This window comes from Triturus cristatus, chromosome 11 (genome assembly GCF_964204655.1).
Source record: "Triturus cristatus chromosome 11, aTriCri1.1, whole genome shotgun sequence".
Lineage (NCBI taxonomy): Eukaryota > Metazoa > Chordata > Amphibia > Caudata > Salamandridae > Triturus > Triturus cristatus.
The window spans coordinates 572298810-572318037 of record NC_140594.1 but is presented as its reverse complement, the minus strand read 5'-3'; the positions used below and the strand labels follow the sequence as shown (position 1 = coordinate 572318037).

General features: G+C 43.1%; 1 protein-coding gene across 1 annotated transcript in view; it reads left to right on the top strand.

The window, feature by feature from the left end:
- LOC146785104 (G protein-coupled receptor kinase 5-like) overlaps positions 1–19228 on the top strand; it is a 506690-nt gene that overhangs the window by 435133 nt on the left and 52329 nt on the right. Inside the window, exons 10-12 of the mRNA XM_085633729.1 lie at positions 4079–4116; positions 9260–9349; positions 18288–18496. Of these exons, the coding sequence (XP_085489855.1) occupies positions 4079–4116; positions 9260–9349; positions 18288–18496 (337 nt within the window). The remainder of the gene's footprint in view (positions 1–4078; positions 4117–9259; positions 9350–18287; positions 18497–19228) is intronic.

The following is a 19228-nucleotide window of genomic DNA, read 5'->3' as shown; positions in this document are numbered from 1 at the left end:
GCGCTTGTACTCATACCGCTGTGGAACCCTTCCTGGCTTTCCCTGTGAAATGTCCACTCCTGGGCACCCCCAAGGTGAAGCCAGGCATCCCCAGCGCTGTTGGGGCCGTTGTGGAGATTAAGCAAGCTATTGCCCAGAGTTGCAGAGTGGGACCCATGATTAGAGTAGGCACCGAGGCGAGAAATGTCAGGTCCAAGGAAATTGAGCCTAAGACCCACCGAGGCGGGAATTGAACCCTGGTCCCGGGCCAGATCTCTGCATCAGGGTCTGTCACTCTAACCATTGAGCCACACTTCTCCACTTTCTGTGGTTCGGTAACCACATGTACATAGCATTTCCTATTGGCGACTAGTCGCAAAATGGGCATTTAGGAAATGCAAATAGTCACTTGCTGCAACAACTTTAGACCATTTAGAAGTAAATAAGTTTACCGGTTAATACAAGTCTAAAGCATATATAGGGGTTTTTAGCCTTATAGGGGGAACAAGGTTGTCCATATATTGTCCAATTTCAGAATACATTGGTTATTCAAAAAATCTCAAGTAACCCCACCCCTCATGACCTCTGCCCTCAATCTGTTAGAATTTAGGGCAGAAACTTTTCAAGACCTTGGGCAGAGACATTTCCAGACCTCAGCCCCATGCTAGGCTAGATTTGTCCCAAAATAATCAAAGTTCTCAGTGGTAAACTCAACTCCCCAGTTATGTTTAAAAAAAAACAAAAAAAAACTGAGCAGGGTTTCAGCAACTTTACCTGGCACAACACCGAAATTGTGAGATGTTTCTCCTTTTAATGCTCCTTAAAACACAATATATTGGCAGTTCTCGCAAAACTAGAATTACCAAGTAAAATTACATTTGTTCATGAGATCAATAAGTGTGGCGGTGAGGTTGCACAAATTTAAATTTATCAGTATTTTGAGGGCACATACACATATTGAGTCAGATGTAGAGGAAGACATCTTAGTCCTACTGTATAAAGGAGATTAAAATGTTTATGACGATGAGCTAGCGGAGACTGAGCTTGAAGAATGTCATTCATGGATTCACCTCCCTCTTAAGTTGAATGCTGAGAATCTACGCAAAACCCCATGAAGAAATTTGGAAGCAGATGCAACAGTTCTATTGAGCCAATTTATTCAGACTGTGGCTGACCACTGCGTGTCTTCTGAATGGTCTGTGGTCACACAGCATACGTTATTTTTATTATTATGTATCATTTTAATTGCTTCTGAAGGACACTTACCATGAAGCCTGTGTTGTTTTGACCATCTTGTAAAAAATGCCCATGGTTTATTTTTCTTACCTCTTCATGTTTATAATAGGCTTAAGGATTAATAGCCTGACATACAACCTATATGAGGATCATACTAAGATTTAAGCCAAGATTGTCAAGTAATAAGAATTTAAACATCTGTAAGGAAATTATTTGGCCAAACTCCGATTTTGTAAGAGCCCTCTGATGAGAAAATGGGCCGAACACATTGGCCCATATGTGTATATTTTGCGAGTTCCTATTAGAAAATCACACTTTTGCGATTTCCTAATAACGAATGTCAATCTGTAGGAAATGCTATTAGGTAATTACAGGTTACATACATTCCGTTTTGCGATTCCCAAGTAGCGATTTCTACAGATTTGGGAATCACAAATTCTGAATTTCGTATATATGGGTCTTAATCCCTTCCCTCTTCATTGCTGTCTTTTTACTCTCTCCATCTGCATGCACTTCCTTTCAGCTCCTCCTCCTCTTCCTTTTATCTTATTTCTTTCACACACACACTATCCTCTACTTTCTTTTTGTTTGGCATTGTTGTTATTTTGACAGCTGTGTACCTCCTTCACACACCTCCCGTAGAATCCTATTTACAGTTGCCACTTAATAGTGACAGTCACACTCTGGGCACTATGGTGGCCAAGCATTGGATGAGCATTTATTCTTAACACCTTTATGACCCTGAGATAGGCACTATGAGAAACTGTCACTGCTTTCAGCCTCATCTCAAGAGGTCCAGATGAACATCCATTCGCACCATGAACTCTCTCAGACATCGTGGAGGTGACTCACTTTACAGTATGCACTATACAATGCTCAGATTTTGCAGGAAAAACAAACCTACAGAAACAAATCCAGGAAAAGCAAATACTCCTAAAAAATAGGCACACATTTACCATGCAAGAGATAAAAATTCTGGCTTGACTTAACTTAAATTCTCTACAAAACAAGAGCAACCCAAATGTTCATGCAGACTTGAGTATTAAAGTACAACTTAAATCGTCGTCGCATGTACCTCATCATCTTTGGTTAACCATAAGACAAAAGAATAACTGTCAGGAATGATTGTGTTATTCAAGTATCCAACAAGAGATACCGTTCCTCAGGTCATCCCAGTCCTGAAGAGACCCTTTTAACCTTTACAGGGTCGAAACACCGTCAACACTTCTACAAGCAGACCATTGTTCATCAGAACACTATGGCCCTCATTACAATGTCGGGTGGATGCAACCATTTCGGGGAGGGAACCGCCCGACCACAGGTCGGCAGTTCCGCACACCAAATTAGGATGCGACTGCACATGGTACAGTCACAAACTTCCATTTTTTAATGGGAGCTTGTGCGGCGGGCCGAAACTGCCCACACCTTAAGCTTCCATTAAAAAGTTGACGTTTTTGCTCATCCCTGCACCGTGTGAGAGGCACCATGAGGTGCCTGCCACACGGTGCAGGGATTTTAAGCGGGGGGCATACTTGGTGCCCCCCAGGGCCACAACCGGAGGGCCAGGTGGTAAGTGGGCCCTGCTAAGGGCCCCCAAAAGCACTTTCAGACAGCATTACCATGTTGGAAAGGCCGACATGAAACTGCTGTCGGAAACTGCCATCATAATCAGACGGTCGAAATGCCGTCCGTTAGGGATTATGAGGCCCTTCCGACTGGCCAACGGGCTCCTTGAGCCTGTCGGAACCCAGTCGGATTAACCAGCTGGTTTAAACTCCGAACGCCGTCTTTGTAAAACGCCGGTCGGAGTTTAAACCGTGGATGTAGGTCGGAAAGCCTCTGACGGCAGGCCCTATGTGACCATAAATTTGTACTTCTGTATTTCTAGGAATAAATATTGTATTTGTCTGTTTGAAAATACCAATAATACTGTACAATGCGCACTGCTTTCACAAACCTTGTTTTTTGGTTATGGTTTGTCACTTAGTGTAATGCACACTTTTCACAGATTTTTTAATTCTATTTATCCTCTTGAAAATTCCCTAAGGCTTCTTGCACTCATTGTCATAAATGAGATCAGTGCTTATGCTTGTAGTGTTAAAAAGACATGAAATTGGTCCTGGTATCCACCCGTTTCAATTTGCCTTGTGCAGGACTCAGAACCGGGTGTGCACATAGCTCATACTCTTTCAGGGAACACCACAGAGTAAGGAAGCTGGCACTGCTGCCTGCTCAAAATATACACAGATGTGCTCAATAAGATGTCCTCGAAATAATGCAAAGAGCTGTGGCGTATCGGACCCCTTGAGGAACCCCACATTAAAATAGCAAAGAAAAGCGTTATTATTATTTAGATTTTAATGTCGGTGCATAATAATATAGTTAGATTTTTTGTTCTGATTACTCATTCTAGTATGACAAGTTCCTCTTGTTTTGCCACTGCAGTCGTGTTTTCATCAAGCTAGACAACAACTCTGCATTTGTTTCAATATCTTCTTTTTCTAGGGCTCCCATTCAAACCTCTTTCGTAGCACTTATTGAAAGGGTCTCGAGAAACAAGTCACAGAAGCCCCATGTACATAGTATAAGCACATAGATATATACTCCATTTCCACTAGGACTCATATAAATGATAGATTCGTAGAAAGCCTTCTGACCACCATCCCCCCAATTTTGATTACTCTGCATTTAGAACAAAACGAATTAACTTCAGGCTCGGGTTATATGATTTCCCATTCAGGCCCATGCTAGGGTGCACAAGCCCTGGCCAGCACGCGCCTGGCTCAGACATGGTTCTCACCGTAGGACTCGGAGCCCCTCCCTGTGAACTTCCTTTTCACACCAAGATGTCTTTTCTTTCCAGGGATCTGAAGCCGGAGAATATCCTCTTGGACGATGACGGTGAGTATTTGCAAAGCGCTTTTTAAGTCCGCTACTAAATCATTGGTTTGTTAGAGTATTTTCAGTTCCCCGCGAACTCGCGTGCTGTCAACATGCTTAGAGGTGGATTCTGTGCGTAGGTTCTGCTGGTTGGTGATTGTGGAATTGTTCTTCGCAAATTGATGGAGCACATCAGGATGTGAGATATCCCAGGAATTCTTTTAAATAAAGTCCACCCTGTGCAACTGCTTGTGTGGAACTAGACCTCTGGGAAATGAAAACATGTTACGAGGTTCCAAATGTGAATGCAAGCTGTTCATTATAACACTTTAATGTGGCATGACAGTCTTTGCATGCATGGGTGATCTGCTGGAACCACAACTGTTCGAGTCTCCTATAATGCAGACAGTGGCCTTCATAAGTACTTGTCATATAGCATGACAGCGCAAGGTTGGAGTGGCGGCTATATGCTGAGGACCCATATCCCTTTCTCATAGGTGAGCGGCACATTGTTAGTAGAGAACTGCCAATGATATGTGCAGTAAAGATCTTCATTGATTTAGTTTATGGAGGTTAATGTTGGCATTGTCCCCTTCCCTTGAGTTATTTGGTGGGAGTGATTTCGGGTGTGCGCAGTATGGGATTTGTTACCCTCCCTTGTATTCATGACACTGTTATGCTTTCGCTTTGCATAGGTTGTGCATTCATCGTTTTCACTGGGTTAGGCAGGCAATCTTATGTTCCTTCAGTTGACACACTGAGTATGTGATCTTCTGCCTGGGAAGGTTATCTAGTTATGTTCTAGTCCTTCTTTAGGCAGTGTACTGTGTTATCCGCCTACAGGACTTTACCTTGGTATGCTGTGAGCTTCAGGCCAATTGTTCTTGTTTTCAGGCTTTGGATAGGAGAGTTTTACTTGGCGTATTTTGGCCCTCGCGGAAGTGTTATTCCCGTAAATTTTACTTAAAATGGGTATAGTTATGCGTACTGTGTTTTGCTTATTTTGGTAGGAATAATATTGTGTATGTTTTCCTCCTTTGGATTAGTCATAACGGTTTGGTTTGGTTTCTCTTGGAACTTGATGTGTGCTTTTCTACAGTATGTTTATTTAAAAGCCATCTGTACTGTGTACTAATAAACCAATGAGGTTGGTTACTGATCTGTAGGTAGAGTTGCCTGTAGCTTATAAGGGTAGTGACTTAAGTTTATGTTTAAAGTAGAGAACGTTACAGTTAAGACGGTGGCCAGGGTTAAGGGGATTCCATAGACAGCAGGCCAGGTACTCCAACCCCCGTCTTTTAAAGGAGTATACACACATATCATTTTGGGTGACTGACCACCATGCTCCTAAAGGCGGGAATTTTGTTGCAAAACGAATCCATTAATTTAGAGGGACTTCTGGCCCAATTCAGAGTTTGACAGTCTGTGGACCGTCAAACCCGGGGTGGCGCAACAGTTCGACCAGGCAGTCTGACCGCCATATTCTGAGTTTGGCAGTCCGACCGCCATTGAACCGCTGCAACCGCCAGGGTTCCGTGATCCCTCGGTGGTGGCGAGGGGGTCTGGCCAGCAATATGCTGGTAGTGCCGCTGCGGCAATATTCTGAGTTTCCTCACGCCACAGTTTTTATGTTGGTGGGCCCTGCCATGAAAACTACGGCAGTGAGGATACTAAGGAGGCCCTACAGGACCCCCTGGTGTCTCAGGGCCATGGGGATGCATGCAAGGGGGTACATGTTGTGTCCCCCTGTCTGCATGCATGCCAAGTTCCTGCATGGATTGGACATAATAGTCCATGCCGTGCAGGAACTTGCTTTGGCGCTCCTTCTGGTGCTGCATTTTAAAGGCTCACATATGAGCCTTAGAATTGTACCACTGCGCCGCCCGCAGACCATGACATGACTTGTAGTCTGGTGGGTGGGCGGCAGTCGACTTTGGTGGTGTGGAAGCGGGACACTGGTGTGGCGGCCCGCTCCCACACTGCCAAAGTCATAATCAGGCCCTTATAAGAATTGTTGCTTCGGAGAACCATTCATATAGGGACTGCCCGACAAAGTACCACGGTCTCCTTTTCTGATACCACATTCCAAAGGGGCTTCTGCACTTTGAGACCTCTGAAGTTGAACAAGTCTGCCTTTGCAAATATCCTTAAAATCCCATTACAGTAGTCTATTCGCAGTGCACGTGGCTGCCTTGTTGGATGGCTTTGTGGCTCCATCTCTTTTAGCTTTGTGTCTCCTCTCATTTAGGTCGCAGTGATCTGAAAACTATTGCCCTGTGTCTTCCCTTTTCTAACTTCTTCAGTGCTGCAGGGTTTTCTCTCTGTTCTCTGCTTCCCCGTGGCATTAATAACAAAATGCACTGGAAATGCTGTCTGCAATTGTATTTCTATGTGTGGTGATGCACAAGAGTATATTTTATTTTTCCTCGGATAGGGTGTTATTCTAACTTCAAAAACCCTGACTCATAACCCTGCTTAGTATGGTTACAGTGTCTTAGCTTCCCTGATGCAGGCTCTAGCTCCTTTCTGGCGAGAAAAAATACTTTGTCAAGCATCAATTCACATTGTATAAACCCTGACATTTACAACTATAATACTAACAAACCTATCTCCAGCACCACCACACAACGAATTGAAACACAATAAATTGGCTGTCACATTTTTCCATTCCTATCAGAAGTTACAGGCACTGGTAGCAACAGTTTGCAAACCACTATGTTTTGGGCAATGCTTTCATTCTGTGTTGGTATATCTTGTTCCAGGACTATGATTAGAAACCCTCAGCGGTGGGCACAGTACTGTGCAATAAAATATCCTTTTGGTTGTCACTGTCACATCGATAGACTATGAAGTCGAATCGAAGCAGAGCTTACACAGGCTTTCAGGTCTTTAAACCATGGAAAAATGGTAGGGCCTGGTGGGTTTAGCTTGGGCATGACCATGAGTGGCGGGCTGAAGTTTGAATGCCAATATCAAAGACAATTCAATATTTACGAAAAGTTAGATTCTTTGAAGCAAGTGATAATTGTCCTAGTTTATTCAACATTAGCAAAGCCAATAGGTCTGGATTTGTCTGACAGCCTTTAAGCAGTGTCAATGCTTGTTTTGATTTGTTGGGATTTTTGCAAAGGTTTATTGATGGGAAAACTGCTAGGACCTTGTCAGTCTAAAAAAACACATTTGTTAAGAGCAAACATATTTTTGGGTCTCAAAAACACACATTGCCATTGTTGTTCCTGACATTGAATGGAAATATTTGGGCACATGTGCTCTTGTAAAGGGGCACAATGCTGTCAATCACAGTGAAGTGAACCAATGACTGAAGTGGGCTGACTAATTGCCACATGCTGTAGTGGGCAAAAGTAAAATGTGAATGACATAATACTAGACCAGTAAATGAAGTAGGCTGGCTTAAATGTCCCTAAAAGTAAGTAAATTATACATATGATTTTGGTAAATCAAAAGGTCTTGGTTAGCGCCAGACCTAAAAATGAATTACAAATAACTACATTTCTTTTGCTTCATGCAATTACTTCCATAATTGGAAGACCTCCAATATTTTGATTGGCCTTGAGAGAGGTTAAGACTGCAGCAAGGCTAACAGGTTTGACCTTGAGCTGCTGACCTGTGGGTGGAGCCTTAAGAAAGGGTATTTGAGTAACAAGGGCCAAGCTCCAATTAGGAACCAGGGAGGGTGGAAGAGTGAGTATAAGGAGAGGATGAGCAGGCATCAATGCTTACAGGCTGGCATAGTGTATCCCTGCCATGGCAGGAGAGACAGACAAAGGGGGTGTTTATAAACAGCAGCATGTTTGACTATCTGGACTTGGAGGTCTGGCTAGCAAGAGGTGGGGAGTTTGACTCGGTGTAGCTTGCAGGTGAGCCATGGGTGGGGTGAGACAACAGCAGTGGTGGCTCATCAGCTTTGAAAGCGGTGGGGTGTAATACTTACCCCAGATTCTAGTGCGCAAACTGGACTTCTGGAAGTGTCCAGGAGTGTTCTTTCGCCAAAGAAAATGTTGAAAATAATGGTCAAATATTTCATTTTAATGCAAAGTTTACATAATTTTGCTCAGAAGTCTGCGCTCTGAAATGGCACTCATTAATTCAATGAATCCTGATGCACCCCATGAGTTATCTCATATTTTCAAGATGTGCAGTGGGTGCCCCTGTATCTCAATAGTTACCTCCACTGTGCCAGTATTTTTTCATGGGTGTGCCTTATATGCCATGGGTGCCCTCTTGTGACATGCCATACTCAAGTGGAAAAATGTTGCCGTTGATTGCATCCATATACAACGGGTGACCCATGTTTCAAAGTTTCAAATATTCCCTATGGTTTTAGGGACAACATTTTGTCATATGTGCCTGAACTCACACCCTGCAGCCCATGTGCCGTGGTTGTACTCCCTAATTCCAAGAATTACCTCCAGTATGCCAGCACCAACTTTTTGCCATGGGTGCCCCTAATGCCAAGAATTATGGCCAGTATACAAGCTGCAGCACTTTGCCATAGGTGTCTCATATGCCACGTATAACCTACATTATGCCAGCATTTTACCACAGGTGTCTCTGCCTTTGGTGTTTGGCTGTGGGTGTCTTGCTGTCCTTCTATGTCTGGTTATCCTGGGTATCTGGCTGGCCTGCAGCGTTTGGCCTGGGATGATTTGGGGAATCTGGCTGGGTGCCTTGGATATTTGGCTCACTTTTGATGTAAGTGCTGTTGCTAAAGCTAACTCTGAAATGGTGTGTTCCCAAACAGGTCAGGTTGCCATGTAGCAGCCGTATTATGTTATTGCTGAAGTGTAAAATAACCATAGTAAAGGTTATGGATTTTATATTTTTATGATTTTATGTGATACACACATTAGAATAAACGTTCATACGTTTAACCAATTTGATTGAGGATTTTGGCTGACAATCCCATAATTATTCGTTAATTTCCCCATTTGCATTCTATTATGTGATTTTTGCTGATATTTTCATCTGGCCTAGCAGTGGACCATCCACAATTTCTGATGGCCTTTTCCCACCCTACTGTTTTCCGGCAGCAAAGGACCTTCAGCAAAATGTCACCATTTATCCTGCAATGACCATCAAGTACCAACTAATGGCCTTTTCCACTTTTCAGTACTCTGATCCAGTACGGTTTCTTCTCCTACAGGACACATCAGGATCTCAGATTTGGGGCTGGCAATTAAGATACCCGATGGCGACAGCATTCGAGGAAGAGTGGGCACCGTTGGCTACATGGGTAAGTCAAACACTGTGCAGACAAGGATCGCTGAGATGGTGTGTGAAGACAGACCTTACTCGGTGAGTGGGGCAGCTTAAGTAAAAGGAGTGAATATCTGAGGTATTTGTTGCAGGTTTTTCTCCATTGAGAAAGGGTATCCAGACCATCCAAAGGTTAATCTTCTCCTAATGGTGTCCTGCACTTCTAGCTATGTACAAGGTTTGACGCTTGGGCACAAGCAGGAATTCCATCTAGCTGGCCAGAGTGTTTTGTGATATGGGGAGAATTTGGTATGAGAGTCCCTAGTCACTTATCTTTATAGCAGATGCTATATCCTCATCCAATGAAACAGAATTATGCATTGCTGTAGTGAATACACTGCTAATTTATTTTTAAAAAGCACAAAGCTTATATGTGTGCATTTTCTGACATATGAAATGAGGAGTTTATAAAGCGCGACATTGACCCGAAGGTATCTAGGCGCTGGATAGACGGGCAGGCAGGCAGGCAGAGAGGTCAAGTTACCTTAAAGGATGAAAAAAGCCAGGTTTCCAAGCGCTTCCTGAATTGCAGCAGATTGGGTTCATTTTTGAGTGGAGTAGGCAACTAATTCACTCCAACGAGTCCACCAGATTTATTTCCGCTAACAGAGATTTGAAGTAAAAAGAGACTTGCTTGCTTCACTGCCCTCAGCCCCGACCACATAGCCGCGTCTACTTAAAACAAGACTAAAGACAACACCATAATCATCCCTGTTTTAAATCGTCCGAGATACTCTCTACACATTAGAGCACAACAGGTCCTGATGAGAGCCCTAATAATTACGGGGACTCGAAACGCGTAGACCCTTTTTTTCGCCACAAGAATTCTGACTTTATCTAAATTGACAGAAAAAATTGTCAGATAAAAGTGTCTAGTCTTTTCTCTTCTGTGGTTTTTTCAAAAAATGTTTTATATATTTGATGAATGTATTTTCTGTATGTTTTTGAATGGATGTTTGTACGAATGAGAATAAATGAGTTGAAACGAATTGAATGACTGAATGTGATGGTTCGTGAAGATAGCACAGTTTTGTTCACTGAGTTCCTTTTTCCAAACGTATAATTGATCTATAAATTAGAAGGTCAACTATAAAAAAACATATTAAAGAATTGATTGATTCAATCGATAAAGTTTTTCATCTAAGGTTTTTTGTTCAGTTCTAAATTCCTTCCTCACAATTGATTGAGAGAAAACAAGTTCTTTGCAGTATTAGCACCTTGTCGTTACTTCTATAGTCTGGCTCAGCTTTACTGCGATCAGCCAAAATCCAATCTTGTTATTGATTGAGTTGGATATGGGCAAGGGTTTGTAGTGTATGCTAACAAGTGGCCAACATTATTATTGAACTGGATAATTCTTACAAAATGCCATAACTGTTACCAGGCACTAAAAAATAATCATTATTATAATTTATTGAAAGCTCAGAAATCAGGTTTTGCATGTCACATTTTTTTATTTTACTAATATTCGTTGGGGTACTCTTCTGTTTATATAGTTTAATATACAACTACTGGCCTTTCGCTGCTATTGAAATTGTTGCCTAATCTTTATCTTACTTTATTTTAAGCGGAATTGCGCTAAGAGCAATAGTGGAACACTTGGATAGATTTAAATATAAGATTGCTGTAAGATTTCTAAAAGCCAACAATCCAAATAGGTTTTTAGTTTTTATTCTGAGCAAGGGGCAGATTAGTTCTACACTCTAAACAGTGAAGAGCCCAAATCTGTTTGGTTCCATTTTCAGGCAATTATCTACCATCAAAAATGATTCTTTTAGAGCTGGTACCGTTTAGAAGATTATATCAGCATACATCCAGACATGTTGGAAAGGTTTTCAGTTCAGTTCAAAATACCTTTATTTCAGTCATTAAGACCTTAAAAGTTTGTGTACAATATAAACGAAGTCGTGACAATATAATCCAAATCGTGACAGTGTATGGTTAAGACACATCGAACAGAGATATAGAAATCAAGGTGCTACATTTTCGGGGGCAGGAGGAGATTTAGCTGCACTTGCCAGTAAACAAGCCAGTTAGTTAAAAAAAAGTGCAAGTGCAATAATGACGAAAATTAAAAAGCACAGGCATAAATACAATAGCGAACAAGTCAATTTCAAAGACCAACCAATGCGCAGAAAAATTAGTAAAATCGGTACAATTAATAATATGCCTGGAGAGGGTTATACATAAAATATCTCAATTAAAAATAATCATTTCATGGTTAAAAATCTAAAATAATTAAAAGAATAATATATATTTTTCCTCTCTCCTTATTATGCGCAATGGAATAGTTTATACGCTAGCAGCAGGGGTGGTTATTATCTTTTTTCCTTTTTCTAGGAAAGCCCTGCTCCACATTACGTTTAAAAAACGGGAAACAGCAAAGACAATGGGCTTAGAGGTATCGTACTTCAAAACTCTAAATGCCTCCTGACAATGCACGAACCCCATGTTTCTACACAGCTGAATAAGCCAACACTGTCTTGCTGATTTATAGCCAGGGCAGAAAAATAGAACATGCAGCTCTGTCTCCTCCTGATGGTTACAAGCAGGGCACCCACCATGGCCCGATACAGACCATTTGGAAGTGAAGGCCCACAAAGGGAGGGTACTAAATCTAAACTGGAGGTATAATTTTCTTGCTGAGAACGGTAAAATGTCATCCAAAAAGGATTCTAATTTATACTCGTCTTTCACAGCGAGAAATTCTACTGTCAGAACGCCTAGGTTCGGATTCCCATGGATGACTTCCAATTTGTGAGTTCGATAAGTTCTCACCAGTTCAGTTCGGGAAACTGTAGAGCAAGTTTCTTCAGGGTTGCTACAGAGGGTTGGTTTGCCTATCCTTATGCACTCTTCCCTTATATGTGCAAACCAAGCAATTTTTTTTTCTGCCCCGGGAAGGCCTATTAGCTCTTTAGTTTCTACCTGATAATCTACCAGTTCCGGGGTCACCCACATCCTGCGCCAGAAAGCTAGAGGTCTAAAAGTAACCTCATCTTCAATTGGCCTTATACCTAAATCTAGCCGCAGGGGGGTTAACGGGGTGCTAGGGGGGAGACACAAAATTTGTCTTAAAAAACTGTTCTCAGCTTTACTCAGAAGGCTACATGCACAATGTCCCCAAAGTTCAGCCCCATACAACGTGGCTCCCCTTGCTTGTGCCTTATATATTTCAATAATAGGCCCGGTTGGTTTAAAGGTGGATTCCCTCAGTAATTTAGCAATCCCACCGGCGGTCTGTGCCAGTTTAAGCTTAACTTTGGCTATTTGTGGCCCCCAGTCCATATTTTCAGTAAGGGTGACACCCAAATAGTCGAATACAGGAATCCTTTCCAGTGCTATACCATCTAAGTGGGGATTTGGACGTGTTTTCTTGGCTGGGTTAACAACCATAAACTTGTTTTTTGTAGTATTAATCTCCAGCCCCCTGTTATTGCAAAAAATGACGAAACTGTCCAATATCCTCTGGATTCCCATTGGCGACTTAGACATCAAAAGGGTGTCGTCAGCAAACATCAATGCTGGAACCTTTGAGTTTGCTAGCTTGGGGGCATTGTTGTCCTTAACCCCAGTTAGTTGGGCAATAAGTGCGTTGACAAAGAGGCAAAACAGGGTCGGTGCGAGCACACAACCCTGCCTCACCCCTCTGCCAACTGGGAGTCTTGGAGTTAGTTCTCCCCCTTTGCCACATCTTACTCGGGCATAATTAGCTTCATCAGCTTAATAAGCATGCTTAGAAGGTAAAAGGGAATCCCCAGATCTCTTTGTACCCCCCATAATTTATCGCTGGGCACCAAATCAAAAGCCGTTTTCAGGTCCACGAAAATTAAATAGAGGCTGCCACCCTCCATTTTCACCGTTTTCCAAAATATAAGTTAGAGTCTATATATTTGGTCAACGGTGGAGGTGTTCTTCCTGAATCCGGCTTGATAAGGGCTTATAATATCATTATCTTGCATCCATCCATGGATTCGGTCTAGGAGTACCCGTGCAAACAATTTTTGGGTAACATCGATCAAACTGATCGGTCTATAGTTTGCAGGGAGTAGTGGGGAGCCCTTTTTAAAGACTGGGACAATTTCTGCCCCAGCCCAGGTATCAGGGATCGACATGCCGTTCATTATAGCATTGAATAGTACCCACAGGTAGGGGCCCCAGATTGTTGGCTCTTCTCGAAACAAATCCCCTGGTAGCCTGTCTAATCCAGGTGCTTTACCTGCAGGGAGTTTCTTAATTGCTTTGTAAACCTCCAGAAGGGTAATCCCAATGGGCACCCCATCAGAATACCTAGGTGAGGGAGTACTCACCTCAGCTACCAGGCCGCTGTCTATAGTTGAGACCCCTTGAGTGGCCATGTAGCTGCCAGTATGGGTGCCAAGATCGAATGCCCACTTTTCTGCTGGGATATTCGGCTCTAAAGCTGAATTGCCTTCCTGAGTACCTGTTCTAACTATGGTCCAGAATTCTTTCATGTCCCGGTTCAATAGGGCAGTTTTTATGTCCTCCCATTTATTCACTTCCCAGGAGTACTTTGCTTGGCAGACAGCCTCTTTATATAAAGCCCTCCTAGCTTTCGTTAAAAGCTTATTTTTTGCTTTGATAGCCACTATCAATGCCCGTTTTGCCTTTCGGCAATTATCGTTAAACCATGACTGGGTTACAACTTTTGTTTTTTTGGGGCGCACTATCGGGTACAATATATCAGCTAGTTTAGTTGACAAGCTCTTATGGAGTTCTCTAACTTGATTGATGGGGGCTAAATTATCCCCATCAGCAGAAATGCTGTTAAGTTCTTGCAAAACTGGTATTACTACTTCATATAGAGCGCTCAGCTTCTCAGGTGTTTGCTTTATTACCCCCCACTTAACTCTTCTTCTGTTGTTAGTAAGTAATAGCCTGTTCTCGAGGAGTGGACTACCAACTGGGGCAATGCCTGAGTCCGGCACCTTCAAAAACAATGCCAAAGCGTTATGGTCACTATCATGCCGTGGTAAAACGGCAAAGTCGAGGACCCTGTGCCATGATCTAGTCTCCACTAAGATATAATCCAAAAGAGAGGCTTGGCCAATTCTAGTAAATGTTAATTTCCCTGGCCTATCAGAGATTGTGCGGCCATTACAGGCTCTCAACAAATGGTTTAGCAGAATGGCATTTATTTGGAGTACCAGGGGGGACCAGGACTTAATCGGCTGGATTTGCGGGTAAGGAATAGTCCACTGGGGGGAGTCCTCATTAAAAATTAGATCATGAATACCAGGAAGGGGCTCAAATTGGCAGTTAAAATCACCCCCAACGATCAACCTCATATTCAGCGGGACAGTGGGAATAAAGGAGTTTAGTACATCGAGGGTTAGTGATTCCTTGCTCACACTTACAGGTCAGGAATAGACATTAATAAGGGCAAACTTCATCTTAGTAGAAAAACTGAGCATTACACATTGAATATCACTGGAGGTAGTGTACAGGGGGCTAGCTAGACATCCCACATGTGAGCCGACCCAGATAGATAAACCCCCAGACGGTCTGCCACTCTCTTTTGTAAATGTCGCAAATCCGACCCTTGTGCAGTCATCCCTAGCCCATGTTTCCTGGAACATACAAATGTCATACTGGTCCACGAAAAGTCCCCAATCAGGGCAAGAGAGTTTACCCTTAATGCCAGCCACGTTCCAGGAGATGATCTTCAGCTTACTAGCTGTATGCAGAATTTCTCTTGGAGGATCAATATAGTGTGCAGTTGCAATTGGGGAATTTGCCCCGTGTACGATATTATTAAGAGGGGCAGAAGGATTGGGAGATGTGGGTCCAGAAAAATGATATGGACCCACAAAGCCCTTAGTCCCGTAAGAGGTGGCTAATGCCCAAGCTCGCGAGTCTGGGTGAGAGATCTGGCTTATTCCCCCATGATCTGGCTCCACTCGTCCATTCAGATGCATCGTAGTGCTCTTTGGGTGGCCCAGTCCCACTATCCCTGCTAGTCAGTCCACATCTTCCAGTGCCCCTAATCGGTTGTGTACAGGCAAATTAAAAAAAGGAGGTCTAATAGTAGGGTGCCTGTAATCAGCGTTCTGATGGTCAATCGGCTGCCTATCATGCCCTGAGATTACCTCTGCCCTACCAGTGTTATAACAGTGAGAGTAGAAATGGTCACACGAGACAGCTCTCACCTCTGTGTGGGGCTCTGTGGGGCTGGATTTATGGGTTATAAGCCTGCGTACAGTTTGGGGATTTTTAAAGTTGATAATCACACAATCCCCTTGGATTGTTTTTTTACTGGGTCCCACCCAATCAACTCTCCGCTCCATTAGGATTTCCACAGCCCTTTCATAGGGGAACTGTCTGTGCTTTGCTAACCAAAACAAACTCTTGTTCCTCAGTTCTAGTTGTGACTTCCTCTGGGTATTCTTAAGTAGTGGGACCCCTGTCAAGATAATTACATAGGGTGCTGATGCTGGTGAAAGGTTTATGGTTGGGTGGGTAGCTGCTTCCTGCATCCCCACTGGGCCCTCTTTCCTCCTCAACTCTTCTCTGCTTGTGTGCGGCCCTGATACTCTATTGGTGGTTTGATGAGTTCTCTGCATGGTATCCATTATGGCATTATTCTCGACCGTACAGTGAGATATCCTCGTCGTTGGGTTCACTATCTGTTCTTGCGCTCGCTGTACGTCAGGGTGCTGAATAGTACGACTAGTGTCTTGAGTGGTGGTCGGCTGTATATTGGGGTTGTGAGTCCTAGATGTCACCTGGTTGTCTAGGGAAGCCCGGCTATTAGAATCTATCTGGCAATTGGGACCACCCCCCCTCAAGGATTGTGTTGTTTTGGTGCTGACTTGCATTTGCCTTGGATCCCCCAAAGATGTCAAATTATTTAGTTGGGCGACTAGAGGGGCAACTTCTTCCTTTAGAATAACTCTAAATTGAGTCAGCAGGTCTACCAATAGAGTCTGAGCCCAGGGTGGATATTTTGGATCTATACCAGTGGTAACAGTGCATTCTAACATTGGGTTTAGCATAGGTGTACATTCTACGCTTGCCTCGTTCCCTACTTTTGCTTTCTTACTATTAGGTACCCTCCCAAGTGTTTGCTTACGTTTCCCATTTTTACGAGTGCCAACGCCCTCATCCCCCTTTCTAGTTACAATTGTCGAAACATTTGCTTGTTGTAAGGGGGGCAGGGAAGCATTACCAGCAGATAAAGATACTGCGGGAGTAATGTTGGGAATAGGCAAATCTACTATTGGAAAGGAGAGTTCAGGGGTAATTGACAACCGCCTTTCAGTGCGTTCAATTTCAGTTGTAACGGCACCTATGGCCCTTTGTAACATTTTATCAATTGAAGTTGGAAGGGGCGAGGAAGAGGAGTTGACTTGGACTCTGGTCTTTTTATTAGCACAAGTGCGTTTCCCCATGGTATAATTTTAAGAGACAATCCGCACTATAACCGCCCTTTGGACAAATCTAACGATCCGCCGGGCAATAGTCAAACAGACAAACCTTTTAGCAATATAATAATGACCCAGAAGAGTTCGTTATACTAGTAGGTTGAGATGACCATTAGGCTAAAACCCCTTTAAAGTCAACATAAGTATAGTCAATCGACCATGGACAACAGCATATATAGATTATAATGATAGGGGGGACGCCCAAAGGGAACCAGTCTACTTGCCGAGGCGGGGTGGTTTTCACAGAGGTCCTTCCATAAGATATCGGGTACCACTCTGCCACATTCACTGGAGAAGATCTTAGGAGTTTACTGCTGGATGGTTAAAATCAAGTGGGGTAGCCCTGTCCTGTCTCTTCCTGGCTCCTCCCCCACACCTGAGGCCGTCAGACTGAACTGCTAGGCACCCTGGGACTTGGAGTCCCACCAGGGTCTGTCGCGGCTCTACAATATCTTTATCTAATTTAGGCAAGATCAAAAATGTCCACAAACCAACATACATAAATAAAGTTGTTGCAAAATCAAAGGTTCTCTTCTAGTGTTATTTATGTCAATAAAGTTGCAGGCTCTGTGGTAAAGTTCTATTAAAACAGTTCCTTATTGCACACTGAAGAAACAAATACTTGTAGGCTCAATAGACTGTGAGCCTTTGTTGCCAACGGGGGTTAATGAGGGAAATGGTACCCGTGTCAAAGAGAATTCCCCCGTTGTAGCACGGAATGTGCTGCACTGGTTTGGGTGGGCGCGAGTCACCACCGCGTTGTGAGGCGGTAACACTGCCAACTTTAAAATGCGGGAATAAATCAACGTCCCTGCAGCAGTAACGAGACTATGGACTCGGTTTTCAAGGCAGGGAAGGGTACTATGGTGGTGGGCCCAGATCAGCAATGCCCCGGCTGGGCTAACCGGAACAATACCACCAAAACTGTCTCTGCTGCCTTTCGCAGCAACCAACACTCTCCTGGCCCAGCAGGTTATCTGACAGGTTGCGTGGTTCCCCGCACAGTCCCAGGCTGCCCTGCTGGTCGCACACCCGCTCCTGGCCTCGCACAACCAACAGCGCGGCCCAGAGCGTGTTACCTGGTGCTTCTCTCCTGGTGGTTGAAAAGTTTTCATAAACATTTGATTTGGCAAAAATATAACTTTGTCATTAAGCTTTTTCAAATGTAATTATCTGAGCGACTGATAACCAATGCAGCCTGTTAAGAATTGCGGTAAGATCTTCTTGGAATCCTGGCTACTATTGCTGCATATATGTTGATACTTTCATATTTTTGGTAGACCAACTAACAAGATATTACAGTAATTCAACTGAGCTTTAACAATGTCTGTTTCTTTGCCAGCTGAAGTCATAGAAGGACATTAAGGATTTGTGACAGTAACTCTTTCAGAACTCTAAAACTGTCCGTTGTGCTCTGATACACATGCACCCAGATTGACTCCACTTATTGTTGCTTTTCCTCTCCTCCAGCTCCAGAGGTGATTAACAATGAGCATTACACCTTCAGCCCAGACTGGTGGGGACTGGGATGCCTTATATATGAGATGATTGAAGGTCAGTCACCGTTCCGCGCCAGGAAGGAGCGGGTCAAACGGGAAGAGGTGGAGAAGCGTGTGCAGGAAGAGCAGGAGCAGTACTCCGAGAAGTTCCCTGAGGAAGCCAAGTCTATCTGCAAGATGGTGAGATGGTAAAATAGGTGCAGGGGCACTGGATGAGTAACCCCGATCGGCATGCTGGGATATCCACACAACCGCAGGAGTTCTTCCTTTTGGGGAATTTAATAGATTTTTCGATAGGCCAGGCCTGTAGCTTAGAGGTTTTAAGGCAAAAAGTATTTATTAGCTGGTTCTCCAGTCAATAAATCAATTTATGAAGAACATATAATAGTTTTGTTCAGAATTTACATGCATTTCTATGGAAATAATAAAAACAGAGTAAAAATAATTAAGTATTTTTTGCTAAAATTGCATTGCAAATGGTGATAACCCCTCTTTCCCCCTCTCCTCTGCCATCCAATCAGATTAATAAAACTGGGGGAATCCCTAAACCAATTGTAACACTCTTAGAAATGTAATTAATAGAAAGCATGTTTTTAATATCAAGGAACTTTTACAAATGAGTGAATGTCAAGCCCATGTTTCTTTTTTTAAAATTAGAAATCAATTAAAATTAACTTCTTCATTAACGGTAAGTTTACTTTTATGGGGTATTAGTGTATATTGGTTTGTTTAAAGATACTACAGATTTTTTTCTCCCTCTGAATTTATTATGAGTATCTCATAGCATAATATAATTATATATGATGTGATGTTTCTAAAGTAACATTGCCAGACAATTTGGAATTATATAGAAATATTGTAGGAAGGCTCTAAGGGCCAGATGTATCAAGGCTTTTACCGGTCGCAAACCAG